This window comes from Glycine soja, chromosome 6 (assembly GCF_004193775.1).
Source record: "Glycine soja cultivar W05 chromosome 6, ASM419377v2, whole genome shotgun sequence".
Classification (NCBI taxonomy): Eukaryota; Viridiplantae; Streptophyta; class Magnoliopsida; order Fabales; family Fabaceae; genus Glycine; species Glycine soja.
The window spans coordinates 12,089,057-12,112,486 of NC_041007.1; the positions used below are offsets into that span (position 1 = coordinate 12,089,057).

At 28.6% G+C, this 23,430-nt stretch overlaps 1 protein-coding gene across 3 annotated transcripts; it reads left to right on the forward strand.

Annotated features, from left to right (window-relative positions):
• The first annotated feature begins 18,583 nt into the window (after nt 1–18,583).
• On the forward strand, nt 18,584–22,106 carry LOC114415732 (probable WRKY transcription factor 13). 3 transcript variants are annotated; one of them, XM_028380565.1, is made up of 4 exons: nt 18,584–19,166; nt 19,411–19,641; nt 21,015–21,088; nt 21,599–21,735. In XM_028380565.1, exons 1-4 carry the CDS (start codon nt 18,859–18,861, stop codon nt 21,634–21,636), a joined length of 651 nt encoding a protein of 216 aa, XP_028236366.1. In that variant the 5' UTR covers nt 18,584–18,858; the 3' UTR covers nt 21,637–21,735. The 3 variants fall into 3 exon arrangements, with proteins under 3 accessions (XP_028236366.1, XP_028236367.1, XP_028236365.1); XM_028380566.1 differs by having other exon boundaries at nt 18,585–19,166; nt 21,015–21,052; nt 21,599–21,712; XM_028380564.1 differs by lacking the exon at nt 21,015–21,088 and having other exon boundaries at nt 18,592–19,166; nt 21,599–22,106.
• The last annotated feature ends 1,324 nt before the right edge of the window (nt 22,107–23,430 follow it).

Genomic DNA, 23,430 nt, shown 5'->3' on the forward strand with positions numbered 1-23,430 from the left:
ATGCAAATTTTTACTAATTAAATTACTTAAATGAAATTTTAATTCTAATTGAATATCAACACCAAAATCACCTAATAACTATATCTATATTTTCTCTAAAACTAAATTCTCGTAACCCCATTTATTGAAGTTGAAAAACATAGGCTAGCTTGTACCAAAAATCATTCCAAAGATAACTTAAGAGTTTGGTTGATGTCGCTGACAATAGCCTCCACATTTTGACTCCAAATAGAAGAAAATTAATAAATTGTAAAACCTTTTATTAGAAACGTGAACACATTACTTGAGTACAAGAGAGACATGGGAGAAATATACAGCATAGTGTACAAAGATTCTGTATAGTGGAATTAATTGTCAATTAATTGCAGATTAACAGATTTTAAATATAGACTAAATTTCCTAAAATTGTTAAGTTAGAATATGCTTTATTTGCTAGATTGATTTGCGCCATTTATTTGTTAGATTGATTTACGCCCCTTAAAAAAAATTAATCCTCCAACTGTTATCCATTATTGGTGGCACCATCAGAGGGATTTGTTTTTTCAACAGCTCTTTATTTGTTTCTTTTTTCTATATAATTAACATAATTGTCATCCATGACAACTAATTACTGTTAATACAAATAAGCCTCTCTTTAATAGTCTTGCACAATATAAACCATGATTGCCCTTCCAATGGTTTGGAAATTTATTTTTTGGCATCCCATCATCATAGAGCATATTTTATATATATATAGAGAGAGAGAGAGCATATTTGTAATCCTACAATAGACATCAATCAATTTAGTGACTTCAAATTGTGCTTAATTATGCTTTTTTTCTTTGAAGAAATGGACATATATCCTTTGTTTTGGCAACATAATAAGGAGTAGAAGATTAAAACTAATTTGAGACATTTGGAAAAAGAAAAAAAATGCACAAAAGTATTAATTTTTCCTCATTATTATGCAGGACAGCAGGACTATAATTTTAAAAAAATGCTAAAAGTTATATTCATACCTTATAACCTTAAGCCACATATTAGCTACGCTTTTATAACCGGTAGCAAACACGACCAAATCAAATTCTTTTTTCTCATTATTTCCAAAGATGACCTTCTTGTTCTCAATTCATTATATGATAAGGAATTACCTGCTGCGGGCATAAATTAATAAGAACAAATTTATATAGTTCATCCCCTTATTATAGTGATTTTTAGTATAGAGTTTTTTTCATTCTCAACTAAATTACTAATCTCGAAATAACATTTTCAAAAAAAAAATATTTCTAAAAATTTATAAAAAAAAAAATTTGACGTAATTTATATTTCATAAAAATAATGTATTTAGTGTCAACTAATATGAGAAAAATTGATTTTCACTTATTCATAAAGTAACATTAAATCTTGTATATTTTTTAAAATATATGTATTCTCTTTTACTAAATAAGAAAAAAATATTCGCGGAAGTGAACCTGCAAAACATCATAAGGTATCAGACCCATGCATTCTTTCTAATGCCCCCGATTCTTATCATTTCGGTGGCACTAACGGGAAAAATAGCTTGTTTTTGTGCTAAAATGTTATATATATATATATATATATATATATATATATATATATATATATATATATATATATATATATATATATATATATATATATATAAGTGTTAAAATGTTATTTATAACATGGTTGTAAGTAGCTTAATTGATCCTTCCTTAATCTTTCTAATGGTTCCGACATAGAGAACTGAAGACCTTCCAGTAGCCAGCTCAATATCAAATGGTCCCTTTTTGGGCCGATGAATTCCATACTTTGATAAGTCACCATATTCCTTGTTTGCCAAAGAGGTAATGATAGTGTCTACAACATGAATCGGCAAATGTTCTACCTCTATCATATGCATGCCTTGATGGTGATATCATGAACTTTTTTTTTTAATTTTATCGGCAATATATACTTAAAGGATTGAGAGGCAGCCAACATGGTTGTAACAGAAAGCATAAAATAGTTGTCTCCTATATCAATTTGTTTCCAGAACATGAAAAAAATCACCACTATTTAGAAAACGAATCTTTAACTATACAACTCAGGATTTGCATATGCAAAAATACGTTTTCTGATAAAACAATTATCACACCTCCTAATGAGTATAACACCTCAACAAATAGTCAAACAAATATCTGGATCCACTTGTTATTGTTGGAAAGAGACAATAAAATACTCTAATATGTCTTTAAGTGGGTTTGGGTTAGGTTGGTCTATGGATTTGGATTCGTTTTTTCAAGTATAACAATGATGATTCAAAATCCAATAAGATGCAAACATAACACTAATGATTGAATAAGATCCAATTAAGTCTAACTATAATTCTAATGATTGACTACAATCCAATAAGACTAAAGTGTAATATTAATGATTGGTTAAATCTCAATATGGCACAAGAGTAATACTAATGGTTGACCAGTGACCAATAAAACTCAAGTATAACACTAGTGATTATTCAAGACTTAATAAGACACAAATAAAACACTAATGATTAATCAATACTTAATTGGTCTCAATTATAATAGTAATGGTTGACTAAGATTCAAGTGTGACACTGATGATTGACCATTGCCCAATGATGCACAATTGTGATATTAGTGATTGACCACGACACAATAACACATAATTATAACATTAATGATCAACTAAGGCCCAGTAAGGCCTAACTATAAAATTAACGATTGAGTTAGGCACAATTAGGTCAAAGTGTACCACTAATAATTGTCCAATAAGACCTATATGTGATGCTAATGATTAAACAAAACCTAATTAGGTCCAACTATAATATTAATGATGGATCAAGGCCGAATTATAATACTTATAAGTGTTCTTTGTCCTAAAAGGGAACACATATGAAGCTCACTATAATGAATCTTTTAAATGTTTTATTGCTCTTATATTGCCTCTCTTTTGTATTTTCCTTAACATTTGAATGCTAAAGATTTGTTATAAGGTAGAACAAACACCACTACAAATCAAAATATGGTTTGAGTTATACAAGTACTGGAGACAATGGAGGAAAATTCCCAAAAAAATGAGAGTACCTAATGTATGATTAGTTTTTCTTTCCTAACCAGAAATGGACATGTCACAGGAAGTACAAGTCATGTTTGTAACGTAAAGAAATGACGGGCTCTCACTCACAATGGAAACATTTCTAAATCTCACATAAAAATGGAAGAAAATATCTGAAAACAAAAAGAATATCAAGAACATATACGATTTATAATAACACTATGAATTCAATTTGGAACGAAACAATCTTATGAGTTGACAAGTGCTCTAACACTATCGCTTGCTTTGTAAAGTTTTGCATTTGTATATCCTCAATTAATAAGTAGATTCTTTGTAATCTTTTCAAACAAGTATCTGTTTGTAAAAATTATGAGTGACTTAGTGTTAAAGAATATTTGAATTATCAATCTCAGAAATGATAATGACAATACTTGTTGCAATTAGTTTGATTAGAAAACTCTTCCTAGGTTGAAGGAGAACTAGATGTAATTTAGTTTGAGTGAACCAACACAAAAATAAGTGTTTTTGAGTTATGCTTTTCTTTTTTCCTTGCGTTTTTCTTCGAACAAAACTTGTTTCAAACTTGTTTTTAAAAGGTTGTTGCTATGAAAGGTTTTCAAAAGTTTCCCAAAAATTTGCACACAATATTCAGTTTCCCTTCCTTGTGTGTTTCTTTTATTTCATCTATATGACATAATGACTAAAATGTAATTACTATTGCTGGATATTTCTAATATATGTCTCATTTATGAGTTTATAATATACACACTAAAACTATTTTTTTAATTAAAATTGATAAGGATAAATGAGCACATTTGTCCTTCAATGTAAGAGATTGATAATTTAGTCCTTGAAAGTAATAAAATCACAAAAAGATCTCTAAAAATTCATGTTATCCTTTTTGTCCTTAAACTTAACTACCTATTGTCATTTTAGTTTTTGAAAATATATTAATATTGCTGCTTAAGCGATGGCTTTTTTGAATTTTAGACTAAAATGAGTAACAAATTATGTTTTTATCGACTTTTTTTTATCATTTTATTACTTTCAGAGACTAATTTGACAATGTCTCACACTTTTAGAGATGAAATTGATTATTTATCCTTAATTTAATGATAATAATATTAAAAAATTTAAAATTATAATCTTAAAATATAATTACAATTATTTATAGTATTAGAAACGCAATTTTGTTTTGCATTCGGACCAAAAATAAAAATGCATTTCCATTTTGCTTATGGTCCAAATACAAAAAAAAAAAAAGTGTTTTTGTGGCATCTATCAAAAACGAGAATGTGTTTCCATTTTGGATAGGTTTAACCGAAATGCATATTTGTTTTTATCACATGAGGGTTTTGGGGAGCGAAAGAGATAGGGTATGAAATTACAAAGTCATCCTCTTTTTAAGGCTAGGGGTGCAAACAATAGTGAATTGGTGCCAAAAACAAAAACCTGCTTTTAGTTGCTCTCTTCTTGTCATTTTGGGCTGTCCATTTTTTTCTTAATCCATTAAGTAACTCACATTTCTTATCTTCTTTATTGCATAAACATATAAAAACATCAAAATATAAGAAAATATTAATTAAATTTCAAAAAATAAAAACAAATAATTTGTCTCACTCCTATATTTTAAAATTCATTTTCTTGAGAGCAAGCTAAGTTAAAATTTAAAGAAGTAACTTAAATTCCTTAAAAATAAGAAGAAAAATTAGATAATTCATAAAATTACCATTATGTCGTAAGTGTGATATGTTTTTTTTTGCACTGCAAAAAGATTGATAAATATTAAGGGGTAAACAATTGTCACAAGTAGCGCAATTGCCACCATAACCGTTAGAGAAGAAAGACAAAAAAATCCCAGCAACTACCAAAAAGTTGCCGTACAAAATATCAATCCCCTACTAAATGAATATAATATGTGTATCAGTACACTTTAAACGTAAAACCAGAATACTACCCCGACTGGAATTTGATGAACCCCTGTGCCATTCAAAATGATGCTAGTGTAATTACCTTAGCTGCAATAAACATTCTAGTTCAAATCCAATAATATTAGCCTTGCACCATGACCATGCTCTATACCTAATTGCTTCCATCACAGCCTCTGCATCTTTACACTTGTCATAAGTGTGATCTTATACCAGAGTTGCAACTCACCCACACTTAAACCCCATAAAAACTATAACTAAAATAACCATAAAAGAATTTCACTTACATCACCAAATAAAATCTTATTCTATATATTGTTATTTTACCGATTACATACTGACTTATGTGGTGTTTTTTTTTGTTGTTGTTGATTTACTGACTTATGTGTTAAAAGTATATCATTACAAATACCTCCTCACCTGTGCTTACTTGTCGGCCGAATAACACTTTTTTGTCTACCTCTTTCATTAACAGAAACAATATAATCATGTGGGCTTTTAGATATAACTAAATACTCGGTTAAATCATTCGATAATTTCTACCATGAGTTAAAATATCTTTTATACTCCTTTTAATAATCTTTCTTTTAATTATATAAGAATCATTTATGAGTTAATGATGTTCTATTATTGGTTGGACTTACAGAATTTTATAAATAAAAGAACATCCTTAACTCAAAAGTTTTTACAAACGCGCCATGATACATCAGATCAATTAATAAATTGCTGGTGCAAGACTGAGATTTAAAAATAACCATTTTTTATTTAGTATTTATTAATTTAATAGATTGTGTTTTTTGCTTCATGTGTTAGTGAATAGTGATAGAGTACGTACTCTCACGTTCCGACACAAGTCCCACCCATTATATAAATTGACTTGCTGCATCTTTCTAGTAACTTGGGTTTGAAGCATGATAATTGATAAACCAAAATTTTATTCTAACATGTTATAATAGGAATTTGAAGATTTACAATAGTATTAAATGTGTGCCAATTAAAGCTGGAAAAAACATATCAACCAAGCAGACACATTCATTCCGTTCCTTAAAAGCCCCCGATAAAATAATTTTTTCAACACATTTTTATTTTTAATTAAAATTATTAAAAAGTATGAATAATAAATAATTAAGACTTATTAAATAAAAACATTGATATAATTTGGTATATTTTAATAATTTCAATTAAAAATAATCATTTTGTTTTCAAAAATTAAAAAGTGCATTGCTAATATTTCTTTTTATAATGTAAAAAAAAATATTTTTATAAAGTCGCGTTAAGATATGGCTTTACTTTTCAAAATGAGGAAAGTTGGAGAAAGATATGTAGTTTTTTTTTTTTTTTACAGAAAGAAAGAAAGATATGTAGTTATAATAACTATAACTAATCAACAAATTGACGAAATTTGGAAACATATGTTATATATATGTAGTGTTTATTCTGATAGGGAAAAAAATTAAGCCCTGTCTGATTGTCATTTGTTCACGATATAATATTATTCTGTTTGTGTACAATGTCAAACCTTATTATGCCAAATATAATTGCTTAGTCAGAAAATTTAAAACCCGATAGCTTGCAATGACAAATAAAAGGTAATAATAACAAAGACTTTAAGGGATAATAATCCTCCCTTATGGTAGGGACCTTTTATCATAACATTTAAATACCCCAAAAGAGGACGAATAGAAGGATTCACATTTGTCAGGATAGCTATTTTATATACAGAGACATAAAAAGCATTATAAAGGGATAAACTACTATAGAAAAGCATTGTTTCATTAGGATGCCACTTTATAGGGCAACGAATCCCGTCAAAAAAAGAAAAAAATAACGTTAAAGACTTAAAGCAAAAAGAAGTAATTATGATTCCTATTGCGTTTAATAAAATAATATTTTATTTTCAAAGTATAATTTTGTCCCACAAGTGAAAGACCACCAAACTCCCAAAATACAGTCAGGCCTTAAACTGGAAACTCAACTTTGTGTGTGTATATAATATTTATGTGGATAATTTTTTATATAAGGTTTTAACCTTTTAGGTGAGCTTGTACATAAGAAAAACATTATTATATAAAAAAAAATCTCATTAAAAATAATCAGTGTTTTATCAATAAATTTTTTATCAGCAAGATTTTGTATAAATAGGATATAAATCATATCCATAGACATGGTTGTGAAATTTGGTCTAATTGAGATGTGGGTTAGTGAGCTTAATTGAGATGTGGGTTAGTGAGCTTAGATCAGTAATTAGTCTGATTTAATTTGATATATATTAAAAATTTAAAATTATATATACATCTATTATATATAAATATATAACTAATATTATTTGAGTAAGAAAAATTAATCTATATTTCAAAATCTAAAATAATAATGAATAATAATGAGACATCAAAATGATGTTCTAAAAGTGGTTTTTTTTTTTTTGTAAAATCGACCGATTAGAACAATCTAACCAAGATCTGAAGACCTAATCGACTGAGTTTGACCAGATCATCCCAAATCAAATGCGTAATCAATTTAATAGTAAAATCGACCTAATTAGATCATCGAATCCTAATTAGACCGATCTGATCGGTCGCAGCAAACCGAGTTTCACAACTATACCCATAGCTATTACAACTTTTGTAAATAATAACATCATCGGAGACATCCGTTTAAAAAAAAAACATCGTCAAAGGGCAATGGTTATCCCATGTTTAAGATTAATCAATGAATATTTTGTAACTATCAAATGGTAAGTAAAAAAATATCAAATTATTTTAATGTTTCTATTTTTTTTTGTGAAATATCTTTCTAATATTGTTGATACTAAAATTTTGTAATCTTAATCAATAATTAATATTTTAGATTAGATCTCAATTCGAGGTAGAGAATCACTTACGAAACTTCATGTGTTTGTTTTTATATTTTCACATTTTGCGCGCGCGCACGTTTATTAGAACTTAGAAGGAAGAAGCTACAACTTATATGTAATTGACCCAATTTAATGTGATTTTTTTTCAATATACGCGCATATTGAACATATGTCCAAATACCGAAATACATTTAAATTAGATTAGACAATAGGTAACTGTGGTTAAAAAGAACAAACTATTAAGTGAAACTAATATGTTTGATAATGTATTTCAGATAGCTTTTACCTTTTTGTAACTAGTTGGAAAAAAAAATTAATAGCTTCTAGTATATTTTAAACCCTACTTAATATTAATGATGTTCCGTAAAATTAACTGAAAAACTAGTTAAAGAAATGAAAAATTATCAAAAAGCTAAAAGTTAAAATTTAACTTATTAAATTACAAGGTGGAATCTATAGTTGAAGTAATTGAAAAGTATAAAATAACTAAAAATAATAAAATTATGATTTATTTTAAAATGATAAGTATGAAATTTAATAAATATATTAAGGATAAAAAGAAAAGAAAATATAAAAAATTAAAAGTTAGCATTTTAAAAATATTACGTACAAAAAATGCTATAAATTATTGAAAATATACTAAAAAAATTTGTTTCCTGAACAACCAAATGAGTTTTTTAGTAAGTAAAAATAAAAACTATAAGTTAGCTGAAATATCTTGTCAAACATTGTTATAGTATTTTTTAAAATGTTAAATTTTAGCTTCTAGCTTTTTTATATTCATTCCCTTTTTGTCCTTGAATATTTATTAGATTTCTTTTTTAATATTTCTTTTTTAATCTTTTCTATTTAAAGTCAAATTTTATTATTTTTTATCTTTTTTTACACATGATAGGATTTTCTCATTTTTATCTTTGTTTATTTTTAGCTAGTTTTGAGTTTCGCACTAGTTTTTTTTATCTAATTTTATCAAACATAACTTAAAAAAAGTTTAAATATATTTTTGATCCCTGATATATATATCCGACTTTTGCTTTTGATTCTTGATAAAAAAATTCTTTGAATCAAGTTCTTAATCTTTTAAAAGTTTTGTTCGAGGTCCTTACCATTAATTGGGTCCCTATGTATAATCTCACTCAAACAAAGATTACATATGGCACCACACACGTTGCATACTTACGTGTCGAGTTAACGGTCATATAAGTAGTTAACGGGACCCGACTTAGGACAACTTTTAAAATATTAGAAACTCGATTTGAAGGAAAAATTTATTCGAGATCAAATACAAAAGTCGAGTATATATCAGTGACCAAAAACATATTTAAGCCTAAAAAGAAAATAGCAAACTTAGGGTTTTTGCATCAAAATGGAGCAATTTTTAACAAAATATGAAAATGAGTATATTTTAAAAAAATTATGGAAATGGGTAAATTGTCTTTTGGAAGACGATTTTAATATTAAGAAATCGTGCTTCATAACGATTTCACTTTTCCAGTTTTTTTTTTTTTTTGAAAAATATTGTGACAGTTCCACAAATTGTTTCTAAAGCTGCTCCAAATTGTTTCATTACATAAGAAGAGATAAAATGCTCATTTTGTGGATGTTAAAGAAGCAATTTGTGACGGGTTTTTAACGGCCACAATTGTACACAAAATAAAATTGTCTTTCGAAGCACTATTTCTTTATGTTGAAATTGTATTTCGAAAGATGATATACTCATTTCCGTATTTTTTTTAAAATCTAACAATTTTAATAATTTATGAAATATTGCTCCATTTTGATAAAAAAAAAAGCCGCAAACTTAGTGATTGGTCAAGATAGTGAATCATAAACAAAAAAAAGGAAAAAATTGAAAAAATGACAAAATTAATGTGAATAAAATAAAATTTAAATGATTAAAAGAGAATGAAATTAAATTTGAATTAACTTCAAATTTTGATTCATTCATAATATAAAATTAAGTTTTTACATTCATAGTATGTAACTGTTAAACTCATATAAAAACAATAATAATAAATGAAGCAAAGAATCATTTTGATCGATGAAATAGAAATGGAAATTAAAATAGTAGTTGAAACGTGATAAAAACCTACTATATATAGTATCGTTTAATCCTTTGATAAGTAGTAAATAAGTAGGATTTAGTAAAATTTTAAATGACAAAAATTTTCAACCCATATTACATTGTACAAATTGATATTTATGGACAAAATTTTTTAACTACTAGTCACTTTTATAAACTTATCCTTTAATAACTTTATGCAATAATCACGTTTGTTAATTTTTATCTTCACTTCTATTGTCTTGATTTTTCAATAATGATTTTTATGATGTTGATACTCCAAATTTTGATTTTGATTATGGTCTTATCAAATTGAAATATATTTGACACTCAATCGAAATAAATTGTAAAAAAAAAAAATATTTTCACACTTAATCTAATTAATGCTATTAACTTCAACAAATTTTTTATCGACATTTAATCGAAATAATGTTCACATCAACAAATATTTAACAGTGTTAATTCTAAAATTTAAAAGCAAAAATTGATTTTAATATAAATAAGTATAAGGTTACTGACCTGGATTGACATGATACATAAAGAATTAATTAAGGGTGTATTTTGGATACATGTTTGGGTACCTCAAATATACTTTTAAAGTCTCAACTCGGTTTGACATCATATTTTGATTTTTTGAAAATTAATTTTGCAACATAAGTTTGGAGCAAACTCGATTTAAATAGAAAAACAATAAATTTGATGCTTTTAAAGTACAAATACTATTGTTTTTTATATTTACAATAGAAACTTGAAGTAAAAGTATTTTTTTATTGATATTGGACTGGTTTGTTTAAATTAAAAAAAAATGTTTTTCTAAAAAATCATTTTTTTACTAAGTAGATAGAATTTGTTTTTTAAAACGAGCCGAAATATTTTTTAAAACAAAAACAATTTAGACAAACAAAATAAGAAACCAGAAAATTACTTATTTTATTAAAATAAGTTTTTTTAAGGAATAAATTTAAACAAACTTATCCATTATCTAAAATCAAATTCTATTTTATCAATATACTTTTTTAATAAAAAATATTTAAACATAAATCATATTATAATAAACTCATTTTTATAAAACTTAAATTTACGGCATATCTGATTCAAATTTATGTTTACAAACTTTAATCTAAATATGTCCTAAAGTGGAGAGAATGATTTTGGATATGATATAATTGTTATTCGCGATTCTTTTATTAAGTAATAACTCATCTTAACACATCATTACTATATAAGTTCGTGAAATGCCCAGACAAACAAGCCAAAGGGTGGTAGAAAGTTGAAACATAACATATAACATATATACCTAGCCAGAACCGAACGGTGGTGTCAGCAAGCAAACAATGATTGCATCTCGATATGACTATGGGAGCAGTGGAATAAGTTGCAAGGACAGAGCTGCATGATGAAGTAGGCCCATGTTTATTGAAATTGAGAACGAATTGAATCCAACAGAGATAAAAATAGCTATCTAGGCAAAACATTTGTATCAATTTTGATATAATATTATTAGAGTTATGAGTTATCTCATCTTGATCGTAAGATAAAATAATTATTTAGTCCTCCAAACTAACTTCAGATTCCAAATATCTAACCCTAAGTATAACTATAATTAAATTGATGAGTATGCCAAGATCTTAAATCAATTAGAAATATATATGACTAAATTAAGTTTCCTTTTATAATAATGACTTGGGACTTGGAGTGACAGATATGTCATATACTGTATTAAGTAGTATATCAGATTCAGATTACATCATTTAGGTTAATTATAAGTTTTGGCTCAAATAACAGAGCAACATGGTGTAGATTATAGAGCGTGCACGCATGTCAGGCTAGGTAGCGCTTCACTCAATTGACGACGCAGCAACCATAACCCCACCTGCAGCTGCAGCAGCACTACCTCCCTAATTGGTCTACCTGAACAGTCATTTTCAGACAACTAGACGACCCTGATTCGGTGATGTGATACTTTATTCTTTTGCAGAAGGGAACGCTGAATCTGCTTGTGATTCTCAACTTGAGTACATAAGCAAGATAGCTACACCCTAACTAATTATATATACTAACACTTGAACTTTTAGGGGAAAAAATGCTAGAGATATACTAGTATATTTTAGGGAAAAAATGTGTTTTTTCTTTCTTTCTTGAACTTTTAGTTAAATTTAGTTTGGTTTTTTTTATTTATAAATTGATAAATTTAGTCTTTAAATTTTTAAAAACATACGAAAATTCAATCATGTTCTGAAGGTATTTTGAGTCTTATCAGGTGACTGAGGACCCACAATAACTACTTAACTGCCTTTTTCATTGCCACTGTATAAGGCCTTTCATGCCACTATATATACATCTAAGCTCAATTTACATATTTTTTACACTATCTAACTTTGACATTGAAGTGTTTGTGCAAGTATACGCAAGTCTTGTTCACTGAAAATTGTTGTTGCCGCTCATAAGAGTCGTCATCACCACCTGACATTCGAAAGTCCTTTCAAACAAGTTCCTTTTCATGTTTAAACTTAACATTTGGTGATGAGTTTTTATCACCACAAAGTTAAAAGAGGGACTAAGTACATATATTTCCAAAGTTTAATGATAATTATTTTATTGAGTGACAATGTAAAGTTTTTTACACCATTAAAATTATATATATAAAAAAACTTATTTATACTTAATTATAAAAGCAATCTATTCTGCCATGAATAATCCAAATACATGTTCATGGTTCTGAAATTTCCAACTTCCAAGTTCGGCACTCACAGGGTATTTGAAGAAGGGAATTGGAAAAAAACAAGCAACACAAATGATCTTCACTATTAACTGCAGACTTTATGGATAAAAGTTCAGAAAACGACGAGAATTCTCAGTTGTATCTTTCTTTCGAAATGTGAAGAAAGCAGCGGGAGCAGTGTCTTGTCACAACAGCATGTTATGTTACTGTAGGGCATGGCATGGGTTGTCTCTGTAGAGAGAGAGAGAAGAACGCGGAGAGACAAGATACGGACAAGAATTGCAAACCCACGCACACAGACACTAGAGCGGAAGGGGCGTGCTGTAATCATTCTATACAGTTGTTGGAGATGATTGACATTCCAATTCACCTTGCTCCACCACAATTCTTTACTGCCAAAATTAATATCACTATTTTGGAATTCAGATGAATAAAAATAGACACCAGCAATTATAATATAGGTTGAATCTGTATAATTTGAACGAAGGACAGATTCAAATTTAGAACTTATAATAATCTAGTTTATTTAAGTGACTTATCATACATATATAGAGAACCCGTTTCCTCTAACCATTATGAAAATATTACATTTTAATATCAGTTTAAGTTATTAATCTATTTAATGAGCTGAGGTTTAAATGTTATTTTTTAATAATTGAAGGAAGAGTTTTATCATCCAAAATCATCTTATCTAACTCAAATATAATTACTTCTAAAAATACAAATAATCTAATAAAAAAATTACGATATCATTTTTACACAGTTACACTTGTAATTTTTAAACATATATGATAAATGATATAGGACAAAGTTAAACACAAAAAATATTGCTATACAAATTATTGTACAAATACCATTCCTCACTCAGTGGCATATGTTGATGTTTTTAACAGATCAAGGGCTGGTTGAACCTCTGTTGTTCATGACAAAAGTTAAACAAGTTGTAATCACTATTGCACATGTTACCTTTAATAACATTTTTTATCTGATATTTATTAAAAATCTTATTAAATTTTTTTGGTAACATTTAAAAAATATTATCTAATATGAATAAATGTTATTAATTTATTTTTACAATAATTTATGAAATGTTATGTATACTCCATGTCATTAAAATCTTTAGCAACATCAATTATACACAACATTTGATAAAATATTACAAAAATATATCAGTAACATCTATTCATATTTGGTGACAATATTTTTAAATGTTGTCAAAAGTTTTTAGCGATATTTTTAATAAGTGTTAGATAAAAAAATTTGTAATCTTAAACTTATTTTAATAATATCTTAAAAAATAATAATGACTTTTAAATTTTCATATATGAGAAAATAATGTACGTACTATCAATATATATTTTTTTTATACGGTTAGTCTATCAAAAATTAACATTAACATGTATGAACCATCAAATGCATCGAGTAATTAATATGAGATTATTCCAATTTAACTAATGATTTCGAATATAAAATTTTAGATATACAATTGCATTGAATATTTAGAAAAATCAATTTCATCATTCATAATTATATATTATATCTAACTTGAACATAATTATCTTTAATAAAATATACCTATAATTTAGAAAAAAATAACATGTATGATAAATTTTGTGACTTTTCCAACAACTATGATAAATTCACACAGCATAATTTTTTATTGGTTACCGGTGTAAGTTTTTCACATTGACACAGTTTATACAAATTATACTCTTCTATTTTGTAGTATTTCACTAAAAAGTATCACATCAATAACAATATCCTATTTGTCACTAAAATACAATTTTTAATTTTAGGAATATATAACCATTTAGTATTAAATTAAAAATTTTATTGCATAAAACTAATTATAAAAATATAATCATATTTTAAAAAAAGTAGCGAAGAAAAAAAATCACAACATCAATAATAATAGCTTATTTCGGTGAATAAGATACTCAAAAGAAAAAATAAGACTTTGATTGTTGTGCATTATTAGTGTAAATTTTTTTATATTATCAATCAATATAAATTATCGCATTTACTCAAAAAAATAAACATTAAAATGACAAAATTCTATAGAAAAATTTATTTAATATAGAGCAAATAAGTTATGGTAGTAATTCAAATATATAGTATTGAAAAGTATATTTTTTTATAATATTATATTGCTTATTTAGTTCCTTACAAATATATGTGCGGTCTCTCACGCAGTTATGCTATACATAATATATTTTTATAGATGTGTTTAATAAGAAAAATAACTTGGTAACTTTGAAGGGGGAAAAACTTAGTGATTTTTAGCTTAATGATAAAATAAATGGTTATGGTTCAATGTTCAAATTCCACTTTTAGCATTTTTTATATGTGACGTTTATTTTCACATCAGGAATTTGATTGATATAATGGATATTTTATATGTGCATTACTTTTTTCTCTTCTTCTTTTCTTTCAAATTTTAAGATTTCTTTTATTAGCATTTTTATTTCTTTCTCTCCTTTTCTCATCCTGTTTCAAACGAATTGAATATATCTCAATTTGGGTATTTTCCTTCTTTACTTTTTTCTTCTCCAATTTATTTTCTACAACGAAGAGAAAATAATAATTATCGTGGGTGATGCGACCGGAACATTAAGAAGAGACAAATAAAGAGATGAAAGTGACTGTAAAATAGAATGTAGAAAGATACTAAGACTGGAGAAAAAAAAAAAGTATTTTTTTAATATTGATCGTATAAATGTTCTATTATGTAAGTACAAGCTATAATATTGTACCTTCCCTGAACAGTAAACTTCCTTCTCATCATGCAAAATTATTGCAAATCGTGTGTTGTTGATAAAAATATGTATCACATGTAAAAGCGATATGCATGGTAAACCTACACGCACGAAGGTACAAAGATAATATCATATATAGTTATGCGTTCATACTGATATATATGACTATGTGCTCTTACTGACAAAAAAATAATTATCTAGTTGAACATGTCATGAATAAAATTACGTTCAGAGACGATATTAATTTTAATTTTTGGCAAAGTATAGATAATAATCATCTATATTCTTTTATATATATATATATATACGTTGTTGGCTGCGAATACGTACAGAGAGGGAGAGAGAGAGAATGTGTATTAATCATTAATAGGTGGTTGTTCGAATGCCATAATGGCCACCTATAAGCATTGGCATAAAGAAATGATGCATGTTTGCCACTGCATGCCCTTTCTCCAACTCACTTAGGGCTTAATACAGAAAAGGAAAAAGCAGGATCATTTAAAATTCATACATAATTTAACAATATACATGGGATTTTGCTGTAGAGAGTAGACGATCCACACATTTAATCATTCTATTACTAAGGTACGTGCTCCTTATGACATCATCGGCACATTAGCCTCACGCTAGCAATACCATTTCTCATATGATTTCCTTCGTCCATGTTTACTTAGCTAGCTAGTGAAGTTATATCTCCTTGACAATCATTTTTAAGATTTTCCCCAAATCAATTAAAATAAAAATATTAAATCTAATTATTTAGAATGTTAAATGTAAAAAATATTTAGTACTTTTATAAGTAATTTAAAATTATAAAATCTCATTATAAAAATAGAATGAATACTAAAGTGCATTGATATTAGTATATATTATAAGTGTTGTCCTATCACAAATTATCAAAAGCATATGAGTCATATAAACTTTTAAGTAATAATGTAAATTAAAAAAGTTAAATCTTAATATACTATCAAACATACAAGTTTTTTTGTTCATTAGATACAGGTAAGAATTAAAACAAATGAATTAAGCTAAAAAAGAAAAGACAAATTAAAGCCTGTCAGTCTAAAGATCGAGCCAGCCGGGAAGTAGGTGTTTAAATCCGCTGGAACTGTATCTTGATTCTTGAAAGATTCATTGCTTTTTGCTAACCAGTAATTACTTAGTTGTATTAGTATTTCGGTGATATCACAGCTGACGAAAGGGTGACCCGTTTGAACAGCGAAGTTCTTTCCGTTACACGTTTTCTGTTTTTTTTTTTTTAAAATTAACTTTATGAGCATGCCCATTATATGCTAAGAGCGGTTCCATGGCAGAACTTTGAACATAAATTTTGAAAGTGTAAAATGAATGCTGACTGTATCAATTAGTTTATAATGATAGTACATTCTTTTAACAAGTTACACACGAATTAAGCTGTAATTATTTGTTTATTTTAGGAGATAAAAGATTTAGAAAGAAAGACATCTAAGGCATGCATGCTTCTTGACCTAAAGAGAGAATTTATCTATATTTTTGTACAGTAAAATTGCCTTGAAACCTTTACATTATAAATTCTAAATGAAATGGTAACATTAATAATGAAAAGAAAGAGTAACAATTTAAATTTTTCTATATCATAAAAAATACTTAACTTATAAAAAATAATTAAATAATTTTTAATGATATATTTAATTAAATATTGTTACAAATAAATAAAATAAACAACCAAAACTTAAATAAAACTAAGTCACATAATTAACTACTTAATTGTTATTAAGATAGAGATCATTTTTACAATCACATAAAAAATAATGGTAAGTTTATGATAAAAATTGGGATAATATAACTTCTCCTAGTATATATCTTCCAACCCACCCTCGAATAATAGAGTGGATATCTAGCATTAGTGACAAATAAAACAAATTAAGGATTTTTTCATTCTAAGTGCACACATACTATCAATTGTCAACAGCTACTTTTTTACTTCATTCACTAATTTCAACAAATGAAGTTCATCATTTAATGCTTAGTTAAGCAACTAGATAAAGTACAAAAAGAACACATAATTATGAAATTATGGGTAATTTTCAACCGGCCGGTAGAGAAAACTATGCTTTCAATTGCCACATTGGTCCACGTAAAGTTTAGGCATATATACAAAACATAAAGTAAATAATGAATGTTACACAATTAATTCAAGAGATGATAACAATATTATAAGGTTGTTCTGGAGGAATTTGAGGAAAAAGGTAGGTGGATAGATGTGGGTTAGTTCGAGTTTTAGAAAGTTAAATAACAAAAGGCATATGAGAAAGGCAAATAGCTTTTTTTGCTGCAAAAAAAAGTCAAAAAGGGCCTCTTTCATCCATCATAATGATATCTTCCCGGCCGATGCAGAGAGTGTGTGATAGATTTGCACCCAAGATTCATCATCATTGTCTTCTGATATTTCTTTTATAATGTATGGTGCCCCGAAAGAAATCATGTGTATAATAAAAGATAAAAATGTAATCCTACAAAGCGGAAAAGATCGATATATATATCACCCGCTCGATCTCTTTTTTACTTTTTTCTTTTGAGAGATTCAATGGTGAATTGGCGAATGATATTTTTCACTCACTCTTGATTATGTATCTCTCGTTCTATTATTGTGCACTCAACAGGTTTCGCTTTTGCCCATATTATAACTATTATCTACAGTGACTGGGTTGTTGCATGAAGTTTCATACATTTTGGAGGAAAAATCACGTCCTTAGAGTGTGTATTTACAAGAAAAAAGAGAAAAAAAGGAAAGAAAAAAATCAGAAAAAGTAATAAATGTAATAAATATAATATAATAAAAAATGCTAGTTCATATAAAAATTAGGGTGTAAAAAAATTAAGATTGTACACTTTTTTTTTCACTTGTCTTGTATTGTTGACTTCCATGCCACAGTGAAGTTCCACTAACCATGAAGGACATGGAATTTCCAAGCTTTATACGACAAACAGTACCATTATCATTTGAAGCAAACCGCAAGGTCAGAATGAATTGTTACTATAGTCTCACCTTTTACATATTCTCCCACTTCCTTTTTTCAACATTCTACCCTACCCACCTATTTATTTATTTATTATTATTATTATTATTATTATTTATTTTCCCTATTTCGGGATTTAGCTAGTTAATGAATCTCCAAACGAGATGTGAAAGAATTTTATTAGAAATTTGACATATATTCTTTAAAGCAAGTAAAGAGAGCCAAAAAGAAAAGGGAAAGTTGGTTGAGCTACGACGTTATAAGATATATAGTGTAACCACGTCGCCAAAGTTCGAGAGAAACCCTCTTTCGTTTCGGTAAAGGGAACTAATCGCTTTTGTCTTGTGTTATATATGTTGCTGTTGTTACAATGATCTTCTCTAAGTTTAGGTAATCAAGAAAGAAACGAGATTGCTAGCTAGAGATTGTGTTGGATCTCAAAGGGTAGAGAAGAGAAGAGAAACGAGAAAGAAAGAAAGAAAAGATAATCAAGAAATGATGTCAACAACTAATGTTAACCATAGCTTGTTTGAAGAACAAGATCAGATCCCTACGCAGATGGGGCTGTTCAATATTATTCCTTTCCCACCAAACCAAACCTACCCACCTTTGGGTTGTCAAACAGTAACTTTGAAATCCATCAGTGCAATAGCTCCTTCACTTTCATCTGCTGCAAATTTTTCTGAAACCCTACTTTCAACCGCTGTTAATCAAAGACCACGAGAAGAAGATCTCACTTCAAGTTTGGTAGGAGGAGGTGGAGGCCAACTCCTTTCCTTGAGCAGATCGAGAGTGAATTCATGGTCAGAAAGAAAATTAACTGTTATTTAATTTTCACATCTCATCATGCATGTTAATTAGCTATTTTTGGTTTTATAAGTAATTGTATCACTCATCACTTATATTTTCTTTCTTTTTGTGTTTTTCTCTCTTTAACAAGACTTATTATATATCCTCGTTTTCAAATCATTTTGTAATTAATCTTTAAGATAAAATTTACAAAGAGGTCTCATATATGGTTGCATATATATCATCCTATGAATTTAGGGCATGGGAGGAAGTAAGCGATTGCTTGATGGGTAAAAGAATTGGAGGAGATGATAATCATCATCATCATCTAGGGGTTTCTGCCATGAAGATGAAGAAAATGAAGGCAAGGAGAAAGGTGAGGGAGCCAAGGTTTTGCTTCAAGACTATGAGCGATGTAGATGTGTTGGATGATGGCTACAAGTGGAGGAAGTACGGACAGAAAGTGGTAAAGAACACACAGCACCCAAGGTATACTCCCTTAATTCAAAATTTTCTCTCTTTTCTGTTTTGGCTTTATTAGTGATCAGTGACTGCATATAGATCAACAAAAGGTGAAAGCATATTTGTTTAAATTCCATATGTTTTCTCTCTCTCTCTCTTTCCTCTCGACCCCTCTCATCATTGTTTCACACTTTTATCAGAATTGAATATTTGGCTCACTACTGGTTTTGGGAAGGTTTAATTTGGGTTAGCTGACATGATTATAATCATTAATCATATTAAAGATAGATAGATTTCACTTTAATTATGTCTTGTGGGGGTTAAATGCAAAGCGTTTTTCTTTTTTGTAAAGGAGAGGATGCAAATCTGCCAATGTTATAGAACTAAATAACTCTTAGATGTTATGGTGTATGAGTACAAAAACACAAAGCTGTTTTACACCCAAAAAAAGAGAACTAAATAGAACTCATCTCAGATGCATGTTATGGTATGTATAAGTACAAAAACACAGCTGTTTTAACACTTGATTGCATTGCTACTCTAGGTCTGTCCTAAAGTTTTTCCCCACAGACATCCATCCCTTCATAGGATTTTCGTGTCTTGAGGAATGTTTTACTGTGTAGAAACATAAAATATACAAATAGAGAGGACTTATTGTGCCTTTTTTTACTTCAAAAAAGCAATGTTAATATTTTGGATTCTGATTTTATCATCAATATTTGCTCAACAATGATTTCACACTTAATTACGTAGTCAATTATTCGACGGGGTAATTAATTACAACAAAGGGATACCGCAAAAATTTTGTGACACTTAGTCATACTGTGGTTATCATTTTTAATCATGGTGTTTGAAATTACAACTTGGAGGTTGAAAATTTTGTCAATTGGTGTACACAAAGTCATAAACATATCCCTTATAATAGGATTCTGTTTAATTTCTGGGAACTAATTAACTATTAACTTGCAAATATACACAAAAAAGGGATTTGAAAAACTAATAAAGCCTTTGCGATGATGCTAACTAGCTAGTTGTGAGGGCTTCTGAGACCTTATGGCTGTCTTAGGTTCAAAATTGTATATTATATATTTACAAAGAATTTTACAAACTATGAATTAGATAGGATTAGTCTAGTGGCGAGTGCCTGGTTATTGTCTGCCTTGATTAGTCTATCACTTGAGGGCAATAATATACCAAGCTAATTAATAATATATGAGAATATATGTACTCGTAGGTGGCCTAAGGAGAAACTTGATCTTGTTATTTGATGCAAAGCAATGCCGAGAGTTTAAATAAACCAACCCTTCTAGATTGCATCATTTCAAAGATTCTACTTTTTAGCCTCTAACATAATATTTATGTAAAAGATCTAAATTTATTTATAATGCAACATGTTGCAGAAATTATATACTTCTTTTTCGCTGGAAGGACTGGCCAGGTAGACCCAAAAGGCTTGGTTGGAGACAGGCTAACGGTAATTGTAGGGTCAGAATAAAAAATTTTGTGAGAATGCTGAATGCATATATTTTTTACATAGACTATAAAACTTTAAAAAATGAGTAAATTTCATCTAGCTATTTGAGGGGTTATTATGCTTTAAAATTCATATATATGAAAAAGTAATAATTAAAAAAACTGTTTGATACCACCAAACAAGAGATGAACTAACGTGAAGTTATTTCCACGTAACAAGAGATCTCGTTTCGAATGTTTTGAGTATTTATGTTAAATATTTGAAGAGAGAATTTCGTTATCCATAATAATTTTACCGGGATCAAATAAAATTGCTGTTAGCGGAGGATATATGTGTTTTAAAAAAAAAAAAACTGTTTGCAGCTTCATCCATTGAGAATTTTAAAAAAAAAAATCTCAAAGTTTTGTATAATGATGTTTAATCCTGACAGAGTTATAATTATACTGCCTCTACAACTAGGTTATATATAAAATTATCTAATGATGTGTTTTGGTTACACTGCATGTGTAGAAGCTACTACCGTTGCACCCAAGATAACTGTCGAGTAAAGAAACGCGTGGAGCGCTTGGCAGAGGATCCAAGGATGGTGATAACCACATATGAAGGGAGACACGTGCACTCGCCATCAAATGAACTTGAAGACTCGCAAACCCCTTCTGAACTTAGTAATTTCCTGTGGTAGTAGCATACACCATCATAATGTTTACATATATGTATATTTTAATATATCGTAGAGACTAGAGATGAAGACCGAATAAGTAGAGAGGAATGAGTAAAAATTGACAGTGTATCTAGGAAATGGTGCATGCATGCTTTGGTTCATTGTCAATTTTCACTCGTTTCCATCTATTATTCCTCCCATTTTCACCCTTTCCAAAAGCACAACATATATATGTGGTTGTGTTTTTTAGTTTTCAAGCGTCTAGATCAACATTTCAGAAGTGTACTTAACAGTCTTGGTGGTGTTTCATAAAAACTCAACAGCAAATTAACCAGTAATATTTGTAAGTTGCAAACTGGGTTCAAGCTTTTAATTATTTTTTTGCGTAAATAGTTCCAATATTTTGATAGCTTGTGCTCAAACAATTTCTCGTCTCGGGCCAACCACGGTCGGCCTAATGGCGGAAGAATTTGGGTAATTTAAACAAGTCTTAGGTTCTAACCTTATCATCATCATTATACACCAAAACTTTTTCTTTGGCCTGGCGCGGTGCCAGCTCAAAAAAGTTGCAAATATGAAGGTGATCATAATCAAGTCTTACAATGATTCGTCAAATCGACAAACAAACGTACAATGGATTTAAATCCTTAATGACGACATTGTTGTCCAAATTCAAAGCTTGCTTCAAATTACCACTATTTTTATTGATAAAAAAAGTAATCTAAATATAAGATAGTATAATGTTTTTTGTAAGGCAAAATTCATATGAGAAATATATTTGATGTGCTCTAACTCTTACCAATATTAATTACAAAGACAGAACAAATTGTTTTCTCTTTTACAATATTAACAAAGTAGTGAATAGAATAATATAACTCAAGAAAAAAAGGAGAGAACACCCTTAAATTTGACAAGAGGTTGTTTCCTTTACTGGTAGTCTGGTACTCAATAGAATTTTTGTGGTTAGATGTAACTAGTGATGACATTTGTCCTCCTTTATCATCTTCCATGGATTAGACATGACTCTGCCTTAATTCAAGCTTTGCATCATCTTGGTGTAACTTCTTAATGCTCTTAAATCAAACAACTTTCATTTGGAAAGTAGAAAGTAGGGCATGAGAAAAGCTAAGGGCATCGTCTGATACGTTTGTCACCCTGCTAATCGTTCCTAAGCGACTAAAGACACCAGTGACTTTATTTTGTTCTCACGCTATGGTTGAAAATGTTTTGGACAACAAAAGTGTTAATTAACTTGAATTCTAAATTGTCAAGGTTGTAAGCATTTTTTTTTTAACTTCTAAACCTTATCTTTGGATTTTATTTTGACGGGTCTGAGATCGATGGGCTCTGCTAACACAACGGAGCGATTGCGGATTAAGGGGCCGAAAAGATGACAGGAAAGGCCATTGCTTCGTGTACCTCATATTTTGCTTACTGCACCCCATAGGAAAATTGAATGAATAAATATGTCCACACTATGTGCCTCATTTTTTGCTTCGTATACATAAAGGGCTTAATCAGCTGGGTACATTATTGCACGTAGCTGGCTGAATCAGCTGAATCATCTACGTTAGTTACAATATAAGAACTCGACCCATAAAACAGAAAAAACTACAAATGCAATTTAATTTATAATTAGGCTTTTGCAAATTGCTTTTAACTGTTGTGGAGTGTCTGTAGC